The sequence below is a fragment of the Talpa occidentalis genome, unplaced genomic scaffold (assembly GCF_014898055.3).
Source record: "Talpa occidentalis isolate TD23 unplaced genomic scaffold, MPIMG_talOcc4v2.1 talOcc4.15, whole genome shotgun sequence".
Classification (NCBI taxonomy): domain Eukaryota; kingdom Metazoa; phylum Chordata; class Mammalia; order Eulipotyphla; family Talpidae; genus Talpa; species Talpa occidentalis.
This window is the reverse complement of record NW_023601543.1, coordinates 32,490,231-32,510,411: the sequence shown is the minus strand read 5'-3', so window position 1 is coordinate 32,510,411 and position 20,181 is coordinate 32,490,231. Positions and strand designations below refer to the sequence as shown.

Sequence of the window (20,181 nt, the reverse complement as noted above, 5' to 3'; positions counted from 1 at the left end):
GTTTCTCTGACACCTTGACTAGTACTGGGATTGCTCAACTATAATTCACCCCTAGCTTCCTTCAGTTTTCCAGTGAGAGAAGAAAAAGAAAATCACGAGAGTGCAGCTGTTGCATAGTCCCAGGGGCTGCTACATGCAAACCACACTGCCTGGCTACTTACCTTTTTCCTTCTGGGTTCTCCTGACCATCTGTCATCGCCTCATTTCCGTTCACCTCCTGTAAGTCTGTAGACTGAGCACCATAGTCACAAGTATCTTCGAAAGAACTGCAATCTTTTTTTCTTCCTTGGGGTGAGCTACCACCGCCACTGTATTCTGAAAAGAGGCACAAAAATATAAGTTTGAAGACACATCAGTCTTCACTAACTATGCACCATGCCTAAAGCAAACACTGTAGTGGTGCACGCAAAGTGTCAACCTGCCCAGAAAGGAATGTCATCTGGCTGTTAAGACAGAAGAGGCTTATCTGACAAATGACACTCTCAGGGGAGAAAGTTTGGAGGAAGAGTAGAATGAGGAAGAAGAAGAAGAAACTCTTTAAAATATGGAATAGTGTTTTAAAAAGAAAGGAGGTGCATGACTGTTAGACCAGGATGGTATTGGAATGTTCAAGTGTCTAGCAGCTACAGGTGTCAACACCTGGGAGACAACCTACTCAGGCTTCCCAGATCCAACCAGCAACAGTGCTTCATCTGCAAGCTGTAACTTTTTGCCATTTTACTACAAGCTTTAAAGTCAGGTAGAAATGACGTCACCACCTTTTAAGCTGACCCCCCTCCCTCCAGTCTTGCTGTCAACAACATTCTGTCTGAAATATCCAAAGTGAGTTTTCTTTTTTGCGCAGTTGAAATGCTTTCTGCTCTTCCTAACCTCAGTTCTTCCTATCAAGAGACTGAAGGATAAATAGTAGAAAAATGTCAACAGCCAACTCTAAGTATTTAGGGGTTCCTTTTTTATCTTTCTTATATAGACTTATAACTTTACTCCGTAATGACCAGAGAACACACTTTGCTTGATTTCAGTTCTTTCAAATGTGTGGAGGTGTGTCTGGCGGTCCAGAAGATGGTCTATCTTGGTAAATATTACATGAACACTTGAGCAAATCATGTGTGATTTGCTGTGGTAGGTGCAATGTCCCCTTCATGTTGTGTACATGCTATTAGTTTATTGTGGTATTCGGGTCGATGTAGTGCTGGTGTTGTCTCTGTTAACTAGATTGTTGTTAAGAGGGTGGATGTTGAAAGCCCCAACTGCAATTATGGACGTTGGTGTTTCTCTTTTCAGCTGTATCAGACCTTGCTACCTGTATTCTGAAACTGCTTTTTGGTACATACACGTTTAGTTAGGATAGCTACGCTTGTTGCCGCAGTGAGCCTTTTTCATTATGGAATGCCTCTCTTTGTCTCTTTAATTAGTTCCTGATTTCATAAACAAAAGAAACCTGAAGAGACTTTTCCCTAATTCTACAAAAGGAAAAAGCATAAACAATGTGCAGTGTCTGTTTTGCAGTAGCCATTCATAGGCAGCAGGGCAAGAGTGGTACCTGCAAGCTTCTTCCCTGGAACTCATTTTGACAGGCTGTGTATTGATCATATTCCCACTTTTACTATATATTAGTGTTATTTTAGGTTTTCTATGTTATTTTGGTATGAGTTAGTAGTTTATTTCCAGGATAATGGTAATTGCTTCTTTCCTCTGTATCATTTTGGCTTATGAGATGTTTTTAGGAATTCCTTACTTCAAAGTGAGGAAACCCTGCAACCCCTTACTTGCCCAGTAGTAACCAACCTTTGCTCCGTGTTGGGCAGACTCACCAGGTTTTTTGGACCTCTTCACAGAAAACCGGTGAGGACCATGGGGTCCCCTTTCACATCACGGATGCGGTCTCACAGGGACTCCTTCCATTTCCCAGGGCTTCTCAGCCACGTGAAGCCTCACCTACCGATCTGCTGCCACATCATCAGTGTTTCTTCAGCTACTATACTGGCTCTCCTGTATAGGTGAGCTTTTAGCTTCAATATTTCTGGGAGCATATCAGGGTTAATGTTTTGTGGGCAAGAGCTAGGGACTTCTGCTTGGATAGGACCAAGTGTCTGGGAAAAAGTGGAGCTATCTGCCTTGGACTAGATGGGGAAATTGGTTTGGATCACAGGGTTTGAAGTTACAAGTCATATGGGGCCAGCGGTGTCTGCCATGAAGTAGAGGTTTCACTGACATTTACATAATGAGCATTTATCATGTAGATTGGAGATCATCGACCAAGCCCCTTCTGAGAATCCAGACATCTCAACCATTTCTACCCCCATCTATTTATTCCAGAAACGAAGCTACAAAATCATTTCACAACTTGCTTGTAAAACTACCATGCATTGAATTTTTCTTTTGCAAAATTCCTATTTTTTCATTTAACGTACAGTCAAAAAGAGTTAAATTTCTCTTGTTGCCACATGAAAACTACAGATTTTCTGATCTTAAGAAGTGGGGGTGGTTTGTAAAGAGAGGTGACAAAAACACGGACAGGCTTTCCTTGAATCCAACAGTCTCCTGCTATCTGCTATGAGTAGGTAGAAAGTTCTGGATCTGAAAGCATGCCTGTGGGCGTTCAGTGTTGTGACAGACTATAAATACTGCCCCTGTCTCAGAGGAAATGAAATGTGTGTGTGCATACATCTGTATACTCACATGTGGGCATTCAACATGTGTGCACGCACACACGTGGGTGCATGGTACATGTTAATATTTTGCATCATATGTGCTTATAATGAAGTTAAAAATACACAAATTCCAAATACATTAGTAAATGCATTGCCACACAAAATTGTGACTTAGTGTGCACTGACAGCTGATTTTTCTCCATTGCCTTAATATGGTTTCTAATGCGCGCTCTCTCTCTCTCTGCGTGTGTGTGTGTGTTTGAATAGATTTTTTTTTTTTACATTAAGAAACTAATAAGAGTTCTTTGTACAAAAACATAATGGAAAAACACCCGAGGGTGGACCAGGGTTACAGAGCGTCCCCAGTGGAGAGGTCCAGGTATCTCATGGAGCACAACTCAGGCTTCAGGGAAGCTCCAGGATTTGAGTCCCTGCTCTCCAGCTTCCCAGAAGAAGCATGTGAATATTTTTATAAGTGTAAGAGATAATTTTTCCCCTAAAGATTTATTTATTTATTTATATAAGCACTGGGGTACAGTCAGAAGCGCGTGAGGGTGAGAGAATTCACCAGAGCCAGAGCGGGGAACAGAACAGGCAGACTGATGAAATACACTGCTGAGGGGAGCAGCGGGCACGGCAGGAGAGGTCTGCACACCATGTGGGACCCTCGCCTGCGGCCGGAGATCGAACCGGCGCTGCAGAGGCTGTGGGCAGCTTCGCAGCCCAGTGCTCAACCGCTGCGCCACCAGGGGAGGCCCTGTAAGAGATAATTTTTTAAGACTGTTTGACGATATGTGTACTTACAACCTCTTCTCTGTGGAGACAGGTGATCTGAAATCATTCTTCCTGCCAGTTCAAGCTCCAACTGTTGTATATTGAGAGGTTAAATAAATATCACACTGTCCCCCTCCTCCTATGGTTCTGCAGTAGTGCACCCTGTGTTCTGGCAACTCTGCACACTTTTTCCAGTGCTGTGCCGTGTCTCCAAAGTCACCAATGTGGGGAATATATCCCTGAGTTAACATCTGTAGGACACTGTATGACAGTCAGCCCTCCCTCTTGTGGGTTGTACTGCCCCTGTATTGTAGTAAGCATAGCTCAATTAAAATTTTTCCTACATGTTTCTGTGAGATTGTTGCTCCTATATGTACAGTAGCCATAAGTTAATCTTTGAGGAATTACCGACTGCTGTATTGCCAGTTAGTTGTGAATATATGGAAGAGACAAACTCAGCATCTTTACTCTGTGCCACCTTGCTAGACCCAAGGTTTTATGGGGCAGCCATGGCAGAGTTTTTAGACTTCACTTTCTATAATAAGATTCAACACTCATTGATGATAAAAACTCTAAACAACCTGGATATAAGAGAAATATCTTTTAATATAATAAAGCCCATATATTATACACCACTAGCCAATATAATGCTTAATGGTGAAAAATCAAAATTTTTCGCATTACTATCAAGAACAAGACTAAGATGTCCATTGTCAGTACTAAGATTTAACTTAAATTAGAGGTTTTGGCCAGAGTTATCAGTAAATAAAGGGAATCTATGTCAGAAAAGAACTTAAAATATTAATATTTGCAGAAGATATATTATATTTAGAAAATCCTGACACTATTGAAAAGCTAAAAGAAACAATACATGAATACAACAAAGTAGCAGGTTACAAAATTAACATGAAAAAATCCATAGCATTTTTTTAAAGATTTATTTATTTATTTATACAAGCACTGGGTACAGTCAGAAGTGCGGGAGGGTGAGAGAATAATTCACCAGAGCCAGAGCGGGGAACAAAACAGGCAGACCGATGAAATACACTGCTGAAGGGAGCAGTGTGGGACCCTCGCTGGCGGCCGGGGACCAAACCGGCACTGCAGAGGCTGCAAGCAGCTTCGCAGCCCAGTGTCCAACTGCTATGCCACAGGGGAGGCCCAAAATCCATAGCATTTTTATATATAAACAATGAACAAGAAAAAGTAATAAAGAAAAAACTCCACTATAAATTGCTTTATAAAGGATCAAATCCCTCAGAATTAACCTAACTAAGGGTGTGAAGGACATGTACAAAAAAAAAATACAAGACATTATTAAAGGACTTAGGTAGTGACAAAAGAAGATGGAAGGCTATCCCATGTACATAGGAGAAACAATAAAATAAAACAGATTATCCTATCTCAAACAATATATAAATTTATCACAATCACAATTAAAATACCAATAATATCTTTCAAAGAAATTTTTTTCAAAGAAAATGAAAAACAATATTGAAATGTGTATGGAACCACAAAAGGCCTCAAACAGCAAAAGCAATCCTGAGAGGAAAAAAGAGAAATGGAAGTGTAATGTTGATCTCAAACTTACTATAAATCAAAAGTAATAACAACAGTGAAAAAATGAGCAGGGGAGAAATAGATATGATACTCTCTCCGAAGAAGACAGAAAATGGCCAACAAGCACATGAAAACATGCTCATCATCACTTATCATGAGAAAAATGCAAATCAAATCCACAATGAAATAACCATCTAGCACATGTGAGCATGGCCCATCTCAAAAACACCAGCAACAGTAAGTGTTGACACAGCGTGGAGGAAAAGGAACTCTTACACACTGCTGCTGGGAATGCAGATTGTTCCAGCCCCTATGTAAAACAGTATGCAGGTTTCTCAAAATATTAAAAATAGATCTAACAAAAGATCCAACAATTCCATTGCTAGGTATTTACCCAAAGAATGCAAACACACTAATTTGAAGGGATATATTCATTCCTGTGTCGCGGCAGCACTATTTTCAGTAGTTGAGATATGGAAACAACTTAAGTGTCCAACAACAAGCAGTAGACTCAGAAGTGGTGTATATACACAATGGAATACTACTCAGTTACATAAAAAGGTGAAATGTTAGCAGTAATCAAAGCACTCCCCAAAAACAAAAGCCCAGGCCCAGATGGCTTCACAAATGAATTCTACCAAACGTTCAGTAGTGAATTAGTGCCTATCCTACACAAACTCTTTCAAAAAATTGAAAAAGAAGGAATACTACCAAATACGTTCTATGAAGCCAACATTACACTAATACCAAAACCCAACAAAGACAGCACAAAAAAAGAAAATTACAGGCCAATCTCCCTAATGAACACTGATGCAAAGATCCTCAACAAAATCCTTGCCAACAGAATCCAACAATGCATCCATAAGATAATTCACCATGGGGCCTCCCCTGGTGGCGCAACAGTTGAGCACTGGGCTGCGAGGCTGCCTGCAGCCTCTGCAGCGCCAGTTCATTCCCTGGCCGCTGGCGAGGGTCCCACAAAAAAAAAAAAAAAGATAATTCACCACGACCAAGTAGGATTTATTCCAGGGACACAAGGATGATTTAACATCTGAAAGTCAATCAACGTTATCCAACACATCAACAAAAAGAAACATAAAAACCACACGATAATATCCATAGATGCTGAAAAAGCATTCGACAAAGTACAACACCCATTTATGATAAATAAAGGCCCTTGAAATTCTTGGGATACAAGGAACATACCTCAACATCATAAAGGCCATCTATGACAAGCCCACAGCCAATATCATTCTCAATGGTGAAAAGCTGAAAGCATTCCCATTAAGATCTGGAACAAGACAAGGATGTCCACTCTCACCACTGCTTTTCAACATAATACTGGAAGTCCTAGCCAGAGCAATAAGACAAGAGAAAGACAAACAAGGAATCCAAATAGGAAAAGAAGAAGTCAAACTATCACTATTTGCAGATGATATGATAATATACATAGAGAACCCCAAAAACTCCACAGAAAAACTAATTCAACTAATCAATCAGTTCAGTAAAGTGGCAGGATACAAAATCAACGCACAAAAATCAGTAGCCTTCCTATACACAAACAACAAATCAGAAGAAGAAATCGAGAAAACCATTTCTTTTATTATTGAAACAAAAAAAAAATCAAATACCTGGGAATAAACCTAACAAAAGAAGTAAAGGACCTATACAAAGAAAACTATAAAACACTGTCAAAAGAAATAGAAGTAGACACAAAGAAATGGAAAGACATCCCCTGCTCATGGATCAGAAGAACTAACATTATCAAAATGGCCATCCTACCAAAAGCAATCTACAGATTCAATGCTATTCCAATTAAAATTTCAATGTCATTCTTCAAAGAAATAGAAAAAATATTGATGAAATTCACATAGAGTCACCAAAAACCCCGAACAGCCAAAACCCTTCTAAAAAAAGAGAAGGGAATGGAGGCATCACTCACTCAGATTTCAAACAATACTACAAAACCATAATAATCAAAACTGCATGGTAATGGAACAAGAACAGACACACGGACCAATGGAACCGAATAGAAAACCCAGAAATAAACCCACAGATTTACGATCAACTAATCTTTGACAAAGGAGCAAAGAATATGCACTGGAGCAAAGAAAGTTTGTTCAATAAATGGTGCTGGGAAAACTGAGTCACTACGTGCAAAAGAATGAAACTAGACTACTACCTCACACCATGCACAAAAACCAACTCAAAATGGATTAGAAAACTAGACATAAGACCTGAAACCATAAAATACATAGAAGGAAATATAGGCGAAACTCTACATGACATGCACATCAAAGACATCTTTATAGACACATCACCCAAAGCAGTGATAGTGAAGGCAAAGATAAACAGCTGGGACTACATCAAATTAAAGAGCTTCTGCACAGCAAAAGAGACAATAACCAAAACAAAGAGAAACCCCACCGACTGGAAGAAAATTTTTGCACACAACACTAATGATAAAGGACTGATCACAAAAATCTACAAAGAGCTGATGAGACTCAACAAAAACAAAGAAAATAATCCAGTCAAAAAATGGGCAGAACAGCTAAAAAGAAACTTCTCTGAAGAGGAAATGCAAATGGCCAACAGGCATATGAAAAAATGTTCAACATCACTTGCAATCAGGGAAATGCAAATCAAAACTACAATGAGATACCATCTCACACCAGTGAGAATGGCACATATTAATAAAAACTAGCATCAACAAATGTTGGCGAGGATGTGGAGAAAAAGGAACTCTCCTGCACTGCTGGTGGGAGTGCAAACTGGTCCAATTACTATGGAGAGCTGTGTGGAGATCTCTGGACCTACTAAACATAGAGTTTCCATATGATCCAGCAATTCCACTCCTAGGTATTTACCCCAAGGACACAGAAACATTAATTCCAAAGAGCACCTGTACCCCTATGTTTATAGCAGCACTATTTACAATAGCTAAGCTTTGGAAACAACCCAAATGCCCCAAAATAGATGACTGGATCAAGAAGATGTGGTACATATACACAGTGGAATATTATTCAGCAATCAAAAAAGATAAACACATGCAATTTGCAGCAACATGGATGGAGCTGGAAGGGATCATGCTCAGCGAAATAAGCCAGAAAGAAAAAGAAAAATACCGGATGGTCTCACTCATAGCAGGAATCTAGAAAACCTAAATAAGGGACCAGGAAAAAGAAAGAAAAAATCAAAATCAACAAACAACTATGAACCAGAGACACACTATGGGGGGGGGCGGGGAAAGGAAAGATAGGGGTCAAAATAAGGGGGTTGCAACTGTATGGGGAATATGAAAATACTGGGTGATTTCACTCACGTGGAATAAAAGAACAAGGTAAAGGAACAGACAAAAGCAAACCAAAATAAACCCTTGAAATCTGACTGCAAAACTGAGGCTACCTTAAGGGGAGGTTGAAGGGGTAGGAGCAAAGGGGGGTGTGTGCTCAATTGACTCTGGTAGATGATTATGGGTGCAGGTGGTGAAATAGAATCATTTGTAGACCTCAGAACCTATATGCTTAGAATATAAGCAATGTCAGAAATCAATATTTACTCAATATAGTTTTAAAATATTTAAAAAGAAAAAACTGAAATAAAATAAATGCTTTTAATGTTTCACTATTCTGTATGGATTTTAGTTTTTATTTATTTTTAATAAATAAATTTATTTATTTATAAATACAAGAGCTGGGGTACAGGCCAGAGATGTGGGGGGTGAGAGGATTCACCAGAGACAGAGTAGGGAACAGAACAGGCAGACTGACTGAAATACACTGCTGAGGGAAGCAGAGGGAGAGACAGGAGAGGTCTGCTGCGCCATGTGGGTAGCTCCCTGGCTGGCCGGGGGTCGACCTCGTGCTGCAGGTGGCTGCGGATATCTTCACAGTGCTACATCTTAACCCCTTGCAGTGCCAAGGAGGTCTCCGGACTTTAGTTTTTAAAAATAACCCATAGAAATATGTTTCTATTCCTATTTAGCTCAGAGTTGTTGATGCTCTGGTTTAACCTTGATTGGTTGTTGAATTTTATTGTATACCTTTTTTCTAGAATCCTGGTCAAAATCATCCTTGATTTTGATCTTATTTCTTTACCTTATTAATGTCTTGAGTTACACTATGGATCTCCTAATGTCAAACCAACACTGCAAACCTGGAATGAACACAACTTTGTCATGATTTATTACCTGCTTTTGCCATTGATGGATTTAGTTTATTATATTACTTGCATTTTTATTTTAATTTTTTTTTGTGGGACCCTCGCTGGTGGCCGGGGAACGAACCAGCGCTGCAGAGGCTGTGGGCAGCCTCGCAGCCCAGTGTTCAATTTTTTGCATTTTTATAATTAAAAGTGACCAGTAATTTTTTCTTCTCATGCATTTTCTGTCAAGAACAATATCAGTTAATATATTTTAATTTTTTTGATGTAGCAAGTTCATTTTCCCCAGATTATTTAATATAAAATTTCAAAGGATCAGCATGTTCTCTTATTAGCTTTTTATATTTTTACTGTAAGTGCACTGAAAATACCTTTTTCATTCAAAAGTGCCTTCTGTGCTGTATAATTTTTTTTAATTTAAATTTTATTTTTATATTCCCCATACAATTACAACCCCCTTATTTTGACCCCAATCCCTCCTTTCCCCACCCCCCACTCCCCGTAGTGTGTTTCTGGTTCATAGTTGTTTGTTGATTTTGATATTTTCTTTCTTGTAGTTATTCTTTTTCCTGGTCCCTTATTTAGGTTTTCTAGATTCCTGCTATGAGTGAGACCATCCGGTATTTTTCTTTTTCTTTCTGGCTTATTTCGCTGAGCATGATCCCTTCCAGCTCCATCCATGTTGCTGCAAATTTGTGCTGTATAATTTTCTTGACCCAGCTTGCCAAAGGTTTCATTATATATCTGTGGAAAGCACTAACGTATAGCATTTTTACTCAACTTTTTTTTTGTTACCAATTTAATTATTGGTGCTGTTTGCTGAGTGTTTCCATTTGTCCCCTGTTTCAGGCACAAGGTGGAGCTGCCTCTTTTGCATCATTCTGTTTGGTGGTGCACTATATATGGCTAGTTCTGGTTAATGAGTTGTGAGTGATGTGTTATTTCTGGGCCAGAACATATGCTTATCGGTTTGATATCCTCCCAGGGCCTCTTCACCACAGATACCATGACTGTCAGTTTTCTCGATGGTGGCTGCTCTGTGAGTTTGGACCTTCAGGTCAGGCCAGTAAGAATTGCTCAGACCCCTAAAATCCACCATCCTGTGATGGACATGCACCTGCCATGGCCATGTAAGAAGCAAGAATAAGCCACCGAGATTCGGGGATTGCCTCTTACCACGGCATACCCTGGGCCGTCCTAACTTGTGTATGTCATCCGTAAGCACAAATAACATGTACTGGAGATTTTCCTGAGGATGAAATGAAATAACTGCTATGATGAGCTTACCACTCTGAAAATGACTGCTAAAATTATAAAAGACAATAACCAATTGGTTTTGAAAAAGTGTGGACAGGGCCTCCCCGGTGGCGCAGCGGTTGAGCGCTGGGTTGCGAAGCTGCCCGCGGCCTCTGCGGCGCCGGTTCGATCCCCGGCTGCTCCCCGGCCACCGGAGGAGGGTCCCACATGGCGCGCAGACCTCTCCTGCCGCCCGCTGCTCCCCTCAGCAGTGTACTTCGGTCCTTCTGCCTGCTCTGCTCCCCGCTCTGGCTCTGGTGAATTCTCTCACCCTCCCGCGCTTCTGACTGTACCCAGTGCATGTATAAACAAAACAAACAAACCAGCAAACAAATAAATAAAGCATGCCTCTATAAAAAAAAAATTTTAAAAAAAATAAAAAAAAAAAAAAAAAAAAAAAAAGAAAAAGTGTGGACAACTGGCAATTAGAGATAATTAGAGATATTGCATTTGCGAGTGGGGCACTTTAGATGTTGTAGTTTAGACTTTCCAATGAATTCACCAAATGCAGGTTTTTTTTTTTTTTTTTCATTTCATGATATCGGGAATGCACTTCAACACTGGGGGTATCAGTCAAGAATGAAAAAAGTAGAAAGATGTGAAGGAAAAGAGAGACTAATAAAATAACATAAAATTAATTGGAAAGCAATAAGTAGATTCTCAATGAGAACATATTCCAATTAGTAAACAAATGTTCCATTGATTTTAGCAAACGATGATACAAGGAATTGATGTAGTAGAAGAGATCTGTTTTGGACAGGGTATAACAAAGTTTATTGTAGAATAGTAATACCCTATGAATGGTCTGTAGATATGGCCCATTCCCATATATGCTGTGGAAACCACCTGCTATAGACAGAATGTTTGCATTTGGACCTAACCACTGACACTGGGGGTCTTTGGGGCGAGACTGAGGGAGGCTGCTTTAAGAATGAGATTGGTGACATTACAAAAGTGACTCCAGACAGCTCCCTGCCCTTTCCCGCATGTGCGGAAAGGGGCAAGTGAACAGTCACTGAGCAGCCAGAAATCAGGTCTTCACCACACCCTGCACCTGCTCCTGCCTTGATTCAGGACATTCCATCCCCCAGAATTCTGGGAAATAAGTTTCTGTTTATAAGTCACCCAGTCCACTGTGTCCTGTTACAGTAGTCTGAAAGGTCTAAGACAACAACCCTCTGTCTGAGAATTACATTAAATATTGGCATATTTAAAAACTTACTACAATCTGGAAATCCTCTTACCTTCATCTTCATATTTCACGAAATAGTTTTGTTGTTGTTGTCTCTCAGACATAGGGTTTTCTACAACAAGCTTGGGAGGGCTGAAATGAAAAGAAATTAAAAGAAATAAAATTAAAAAAATCACAAATTAGTTTTTAACCATGAATCAAACTATTTAAATGTAAACATAATCCTTTATATGATGAATTGCATTCATTCAGTACCATCTTCATGATTTTTAAAAATGTGAGTATGGGGGCCTCCCCTGCGGCGCAACGGTTGAGCGCTGGGTTGCAAAGCTGCCCGCAGCCTCTGCAGCGCCTCTTCGTTCGATCCCCGGCTGCCAGCGAGGGTCCCACATGGCGCGCAGACCTCTCCTGTCGCCCGCTGCTCCCCTCAGCAGTGTACTTCGTCAGTCTGCCTGTTCTGCTCTCCGTTCTGTCTCTGGTGAATTCTCTCACCCTCCCGTGCTTCTGACTGTACCCAGTGCTTGTATAAATAAAAAAATAAATCTTAAAAAAAAAAGTGAGTATTGGGCCACCCCTGGTGGCGCAGGTGGTTGAGCACCATGCTGTGAAGCTGTCCACAGCCTCTGCAGCTCGGGTTCAATCCTGGCCAGCTGGCGAGGGTCCCACATGGCGCGGCAGACCTCTCCTGTCGCGCCCACTGCTCTCCTCAGCAGTGTAGCTCGTCAGTCTGCCTGTTCTGTTCCCTGCTGTGTCTCTGGTGAATCCTCTCACCCTCCCACGCATCTGGCCTGTACTCCAGTTCTTGTAAAAATAAATAAAATAAATCTTTTAAAAAAATATGAGTATAATCTATAATTAGTATGTTTTCTTAAATTCAGTATCTTTTTCCATATGAAGAAAAAAAGGGTGATTTCAAGGCATCTAAGCAGCAACAACTCGAGTTCAGCAGGAAACCTTGAAGGAAATACTGCCTGGCTGCTGAGATTAAGCCATTTAGAGATCCCCAGCACAAAAAGATGGTATCATCCCATCCCAAAAGCACTTAGAAAATCTCTTGTGTTGCACAGTATATAAGAAACAGATTCTGGATCTTCACATCATTGCTATTTTCACATATTTATTTAAAAACAAATTATATTTCAAAATTTTACATCCATATCGAAAAGAATCAAGTCTGCGACAGAATTGAAGATCAGATTTGGAATCGCTATAAAATGGCATCCAGGAAGCCCCCAGTGTCCTAATAACAGCGGGGACAGTGGGGGCCGCCACAACGCACAGCGCAACCCGAAGGAAGGGGACAGGCCAGGGCACTGCGTGGACGGGGGCGGGTGGGTGGGGGCTATCACCCAACTCACGGCCGAGCGGGCCACAGCCTTTGCTGCCCGGTCTAGCGCCAACTCGCCAATAAACGCGCAACACCCGCGGGCTCGCTCTAGCCAAGTACCACAGGGCGCCGCGTGAAGTAAAAGTTGACGTAAAGTTTGAAGTCAGATTCTAAGTCTCCTCAAAGTTCCACCTGACCCGGGCACGGACACATTCTCAAGGTCTTTTGAACTTTCTAATTTCTCCTAAATCGAGTTAAAATTCAGGAGCTGTCCACACACTTTAAGTGAGGATCCTTCTACAAAACCAAGGGGGGGAGGGAGCGGGTCATCACGTAACATTAATGTTCAAGGAAGCCACAACTGTGGGGGGGCCCCTACCTGACTTCTAGGTCCTTCTGTGGCTGCGACCACATACTCGAAAGATGCAAGTGGCCACAGGATTCAGGTGCTCTCTATCTTCTGGTAGCGAAAAGAACACCACATCAGACAAAATGGCTGACTGCGCGCCAACTGAAGACAGCGTAGCACGTGACCATAGGATCTGCATAACCACCGGTGATTGGGTGATTCCAGTGCTCACGTGACTGCAAAGGCTCTTCCTGCTACACGTCAGCACCGTGTGGGCTGACGCATGCAAGTGCACCTCCCTAGCCCTTCATCTTCACAGGTTGAATACAGTTGAGTCTGACCAGTGGTCACAGGGGAATGCGTGAACACAGCCTCCAGCAGGCCATTTGGGTGGGAGTGAAGTTTTCATGAGCCATGAGCTCATAAGGACCACATGACAGGGATAAGGCGCCCACTATGAGCGGGCTTTGGGACTCCATGTTGGTCTAGTGCTCTAAGGACCCAGACCTACCACAAGAACATGGCAGCCACAGGTCAGGGAAGACCATGTGAGCTCAGGTTTTAGGCGCTCAGATGCAGACCTGACCAGTAGTAAGTCTGAGCCTGCTTATAGACTGTAGTTTTACATGATGGCTACGCCCCCTTGACCACCACCCAAATCCTTAGGAATCCACCCACCATGCTCACAGCTCGGTCATTGTGAGACCATGGTATGCAATGACAGATTGTGCCGAGCTACCTGTTTCATGAGACCTTTCTCTGCAGAGACTCAGAGATCTAGAGTGCTCATATTCCCGGGCTCTGCTGAGACTGTAAGTGTTTGCAAGTGAACTTGTTTTGCACACTCGTGTCAGGATTACCTGCGCCATCACTTCTTTGTGTACTGATTTTATGGGTGCTATTTTTAAAATAATATATGCAATTTAATACATAGCAACTAAATAGGTCCTCCCTACAGCACTAATCATTGCCATTTTTAGGGACTATTTCAAAAGCCTTCTCAGTGGGTATAGGTAAGTTTTGTTGATTTAATTTAAAGTGACGCTAAACGAAATTGAAACAAACCCAGTATGTGACTTTTAGTCGTTCATTTGAAAAATTGTGTATGTAATCATTATGTGTTACACACTTTAAAATGTTAACTCCTATAATGATGACAGCTGTATGGAGTAGGTATTCTTGCTATTCCTTTTTTCAAAGGATAAAGTTGAAGCACAGAAGTGTTAAGTCACTTGTTAAAATGTCAGAGCCTGTAGGTAGCGAGTCAGAGATTGCTCCCAGGCACTCTGGCCCCAGAATTTGTATTCTGATAACCTAGATGTTCTCCAAAGGAAATTAATATTAAATCAATCTTATTACTTAAGATTAACTGGAAAATTTGTTCTGCATTACTAAACAGTTGAGATCATGGAGGAACTCTTTGAAATGCCACTTAAGGGGCCTCCCTGGTGGCACAAGGGGTTAAGACGCAACCTATGAAGCTATCTGCAGCCAATGCAGCACAAGTTCGATCCCCTGCCAAGGAGCTGCCCAGACCTTCTCTGACTTGCCCGCTGCTCCTCTCAACAGTGTATTTCGGTCCATCTGCCTGTTCTGTTCCCCACTCTGACTTGGGTGAATCCTCTCAGCCCCCACTGCCCTGGCCTGTACCCCAGTTCTTGTATGCATAAATAAATAAAATTAAAAAAAAAAGAAGTGCCGGCCTCCCCGGTGGTGCAGCGGTTGAGCGCTGGGTTGCGAAGTTGCCCGCAGCCTCTGCAGCTCCGGTTCGATCCCCGGCTGCTCCCCTGCCACCAGAGGAGGGTCCCACATGGCGCGCAGACCTCTCCTGCCGCCCGTTACTCCCCCAGCAGTGTACTTCGGTCCTTTTGCCTGCTCTGCTCCCCGCTCTGGCTCTGGTGAATTCTCTCACCCTCCCGCGCTCCTGACTGTACCCAGTGTTTGTATAAATCAATCAATCAATCAATCAATCTTAAAAAAAATAAAGAAGTGCCACTTAAACTGAAGTACTACCAGGAATCAGAAATAATCAGAGTTGAATCTAGAAATGAAACTAAATATGACTCAGATTCATTTTAATGTATATATATGATCTTATTAATATGTGAAATATTTATGTATCTAAAAAGTAGTATAAAATGATTTTTTAAAAAAGCACTAAAAAAGAATCATTGCAAAGTTTAAATACCTATTGCCTGAATTACAAAAAATTAAAAATGAGTGAAACCTGAGTTATTGCTATATTTATACTCTTTCCTTCATAGAAAGGACAGAGAAAGGAGATATATAATGAGTTTTATTAATTAAATATCTGCTTTATGAATACCTGTTTGCTGATTTGTGTGGAAAACTGAAATGTTGTCTGCATGTCCAAAATAAATTTTATTTTGTCTTTCTTGTTTGCTGGCCTAGTTAAAATCAATGCTAAACAAGCAGTGGAATTATTTTTCTATGGCCTTGCAAAATGGCATGAAGAAAACTCAACAGACTAAATTTTGCAGCATCATTAAATTTGGATATACTATTAAGGATGACAGACTTTGTGTTTTTGGTTCTAAACTTATTGAAGGAAGACATTTATAAAAATTAATATTCCTGGGCCTCCCCGGTGGCGCAGCGGTTGAGCGCTGGGTTGCGAAGCTGCCCGCGGCCTCTGCAGCGCCGGTTCGATCCCCGGCTGCTCCCCGGCCACCGGAGGAGGGTCCCACATGGCGCGCAGACCTCTACTGCCGCCCGCTGCTCCCCTCAGCAGTGTACTTCGGTCCTTCTGCCTGCTCTGCTCCCCACTCTGGCTCTGGTGAATTCTCTCACCCTCCCGCGCTTCTGACTGTACCCAGTGCTTGTATAAACAAAACAAACAAACAAATAAATAAATAAATAAACATGCCTCTCTAAAAAAAAAAAATTAATATTCCTTACATAATTTTGGAGATTTCTCAAATGCATGTAAATGCAGACTATGAAAATAGAGCCACATGATACAGTAGAGACTTATTGAACTTCAACCTGGAATTTGGCAAAATGGAAATTTATATTTAAATCCACTCAAGTTACTTTTAAGGGTCATTGAAACATATTTTATATAACTAAATGGAATAGGCAAATAATTTGGTATCTGCTACCCTAACCATAAAATCACTCTATTTGCAAAATGTTTAGCTGGTCAACTGAGCAAGCACACTCAATATCTAAAACAAGTCTCATCAGGCAAATCGAAAACATTGCAACTATTATTTTTTGAGATTTTTAAATTTTTATCTGTTAAAATGAATTCATTTATTTTTTTTAAAAAGATTTATTTATTTTTATACAAGAGCTGGGGTACAGGCCAGAGGCCCAGGAGGGTGAGAGGATTCACCAGAGGCAGAGCAGACGACAGAAATACACTGCTGAGGGGAGCAGCCGGCATGACAGGAGAGGTCTGCCACACCATGTGGGACCCTCACTGGCCAGTTGGGATCGAACTGGCACTGCAGAGGCTGCGTACAGCTTCACAGCATGGCACTCAATCTGCTGCGCCACCGGGGAGGCCCAATTCAATTATATTTTAACAAAGTACCATTGTTTTACATCCTTGTTCATAATCTGACAGTTTAGGATTTTTCCACTCAGGTGTGGTCACCGTAACTCTTCCACCACCCAAACACCCAAATTCCTCCATAGTCCACTGTGCTCTCCCCCCACTATTCTTACCTTTCCCCCTATCCCAACCTCTCCTGGATGCCACATATCTATGATCAGATTTCAAGGGCTGGTTTTAAAGCTTGTCTTTGTTTGACCTTTTGTTTGGTTTCTCTGTATTCTACCTATAAGTGACCCCATCTGGTATTTATTATTCCCCTTCTGGCTTGTTTCCTTTTGGATAATCCCTTCCAGCTCCATCCATCTTGCAGAAAATGGCTTATCTTTTTAAAAGTAGCTTGAGTACTATTCCATCGTGTAAATATACCACATCTTCTTGATCCACTCATCTATTTTTAATTATCTGGTGGTTTCCATATCTTAGATATTGTTAAGTAGTGACTGACTTCACATACTTATCAGTCTACCTTATTTCTTATTTTCTTTCATATGCATATTGTGCTTTTCTTATGGCAAATGCTACTTTTAACATACAAGTGTGTACATCATTGAATAAATTATTCTTAACAATTCTTTGACTTATTTCTAAATTTCCAGAGCTTTTAAAGATAAGCCATGTGGAAAATTAAGAAACCTCTGTAAGAAAAAGGCTGACCATCATAAAGGCAGTGATTCTTTATATTGTCAACTTTGATATGATTATGAAATCTCTGTTTTAGTGTACAATGGTAAAAATGGAAAATCAGCAAATATAAGAGATCAATACTTTTAGTCAATTTATCCTGACACCATAATAGCTAAAAGGAAGCTGTTTCAGTGCACTGAGGAAGAAAAAGGCGCACCTGCCACATGGATGCGTCTGAGGATCTTCCAGAGCTTCTACTGCATGGGGTACAGCTGAATAACTACCACTCACTGACCGAATAGAGGGAGGTAGTTTTTGAACTCAAGTCTCTGCTATGCTACCTGGAGAGACATAGTACTTGGAAACAAGTGGAGTTTAAGTGCTTTGGGTTTTATGTTCATGTTGACAAACGAGCTTTGCGCAGGTGCCTGCAGGCGATGTTTTTGTTTACCCACACAATTCCCACCTTCGTGGTCGGGCTTAGAGGTACACTGGTGCATCTCCTCTCCCTCAGTACCCGCACCTCTAAGTGTGATGGTCTCAATGGCTTAGAGGGGACACCACGCAGACCCTCCTATCTAGTCACCTTCCTCTTCCCTGACCTGGGTGTCTCCTCACACTTTGTCAGTCCCGGGCAGGAGAGTGCCCAGCAGCGCGCAAAGGATCACTTGGGAGCCAGAAGTATTTCTCCTGCCTCCAAGTGTAGCAGCATCCCGACCTTCTCCCCGTGCCTGGGGAGGATCGCTTCTGCAGGACGGGACGCCTCTGTCTGTGGGGCGGCAGCTGTGCGCAAAGAACAGAGGGCGCAACAGCATGTGTGGTTTGTGACTCAATGACCCGGCAGTCCAGGGCTCAGGGGCACAGATTCTCCTACCACCCGATTTGGAGGGATGCTAAAAATATTACGGACGGGAAGACGGTTTGTGAGGGGACCAGCACACTCACGTACCTTTTATTACCGTACACTACGCATGAAAATTATGATGGATCATAAGTGTAGAAGTTACAGAACAACTGACAGCCTGTGAGGCGAACTTTCCCTTCCTGGTAAATGGGCTGCCAGTCGTGGAAGAGGCTTTGTGGTGAGGAAAGTTATAACAAATATGATGAGGCTGAACATGACAAAATGAAAGTGTTTTGTTTTCAGGATGCCGGGTCACCGCATGCAGGCCTCCTTTAGTATCTTGCCCATGGTCTGGAGAAAGTAAAGAGAGAGAATTGCGATGTCAGCAGAGCCTGGACACCTGGCCTTGGTATCACCCCCCAGGCCACCTGCCTTCAGCCCACAGGGCCTTCCTGGGAGTCGAATCCACCCCCTTTCATCTCTGCACACTCGGCCTGCACCTGTGATGAGTGAAGGACGTTGCCGCAGTGGTATGGACCCCCACTGCTCTGTTAGCACGTGTGGTGGGGGACCCCCGGGAGACACTGGCCCACGCAACGGCACCGCGGAGTCTACGCTACAGAAGCACGGCTCCGAGTTAGCCAGACGCGGTGCCGGCGTGAGCAGGTGGCACGGGTGCGGCGCTAAGTCAGTGAAGAGGCACGTCCACCAAGTAGCCCAGGGCCTGCTGGAATTCAACTGTTCCGCACACGGAACAAGAGACAAGACTTAATATACACGGAGAGCTCACGAATACGCAGAAGATGATTCAAACACAATGCACAGGTGTATAATGTCACACATAATTAAGATGGGTTACTATCAAAAGAGGGAATGTATTACTTTTGCAAAGAATAAAATAATACATTTCAAATAGTAACGGCAGTTTTCCATCATTCTCTTTTGCACTCCTTCCAGACCTCACCCTTTACTCACTTCTGAGACCCCTTTTGTTTCATCTTAGTCTGTTTGGAGAAAGCCTGTGCCTTTTCACGTTGTGCTTTGGGGCTGACAAGCAAAGAGCTGGAGGTGGCTGGAGGAAATGGCGTGGTCTCATCTTTGAAGGCGTCCAACACAACCATCTCGTCATTCACAATGTGCAGGCTAGAGGAAAAACAGGCCTTCAGCAACTGGACAAGCAACAGCCAACATGATCCTTCTCCTCTCTCTGCCCCTCAGCACCCAGATTCTTTCCAACCCCCTACTGTGTCTGCCTCCCAGCATCCTTGGGGGTACCTGCACCCTCCCACAGAGCCCACCTCTGCAAAGATTGCTTCCAAATTCACCTCACATACAGGGTGGACCCCAGTGCATTTGCTGTGTAAAGCACAGGAGAGGACACTCTAAGCCCATATACTGAGGAGACACCATGACACACACAGGTCACGTGATTAGATCAAGGTCACACAGCTAGTGAGGGTCAGGCAGGGAACCCCAGAGCTGACTCCAGGCCCATGCTCCTAACCACGAGGCCAGACTGCTCCCCGATCCACCAGCAGACTGTGCACAACATTGAGGAAACCCGGGGTTCTGCACAGCCACATCCCCCACTACTAGCCCAGGCTGCCCTGGGTGTCCCACACCCAACATGGGGCTCACCTGGAATTGCTGGAAAGGGTAGCGATGAAGGTTCGGCTGAAGGCATGAACAGAGAATGGAGGTCTTCCTACCACTTCAACGACAAACAACAAACAATAACACCCCCTTGGGGTTCACACACTCAACAGCAACCCCTAATCAGAGTCTCCCTGGCTACCCAGGCTGAAGCGGGGGACAAG

The 20,181-nt window shown here is 42.5% G+C and overlaps 1 protein-coding gene across 4 annotated transcripts in view; it reads right to left on the bottom strand.

The window, feature by feature from the left end:
* LOC119246018 (nuclear RNA export factor 2-like) overlaps positions 1-20,181 on the bottom strand; it is a 40,132-nt gene that overhangs the window by 9,100 nt on the left and 10,851 nt on the right. The window contains exons 1-3 of one of the 4 annotated variants that reach the window (XM_037512179.2): positions 13,344-13,479; positions 11,690-11,769; positions 162-315 (exon numbers count right to left, since the gene is read on the bottom strand). The exons of 2 other annotated variants lie outside the window; for them this stretch is intronic. In XM_037512179.2, the coding sequence (XP_037368076.1) occupies positions 162-315; positions 11,690-11,769; positions 13,344-13,378 (269 nt within the window). In that variant the 5' untranslated portion in view covers positions 13,379-13,479. Of the gene's footprint in view, positions 1-161; positions 316-11,689; positions 11,770-13,343; positions 13,480-18,417; positions 18,716-19,339; positions 19,508-20,002; positions 20,076-20,181 lie in introns of those variants that run through there. One more of the 4 variants, XM_037512180.2, reaches the window with a different exon arrangement.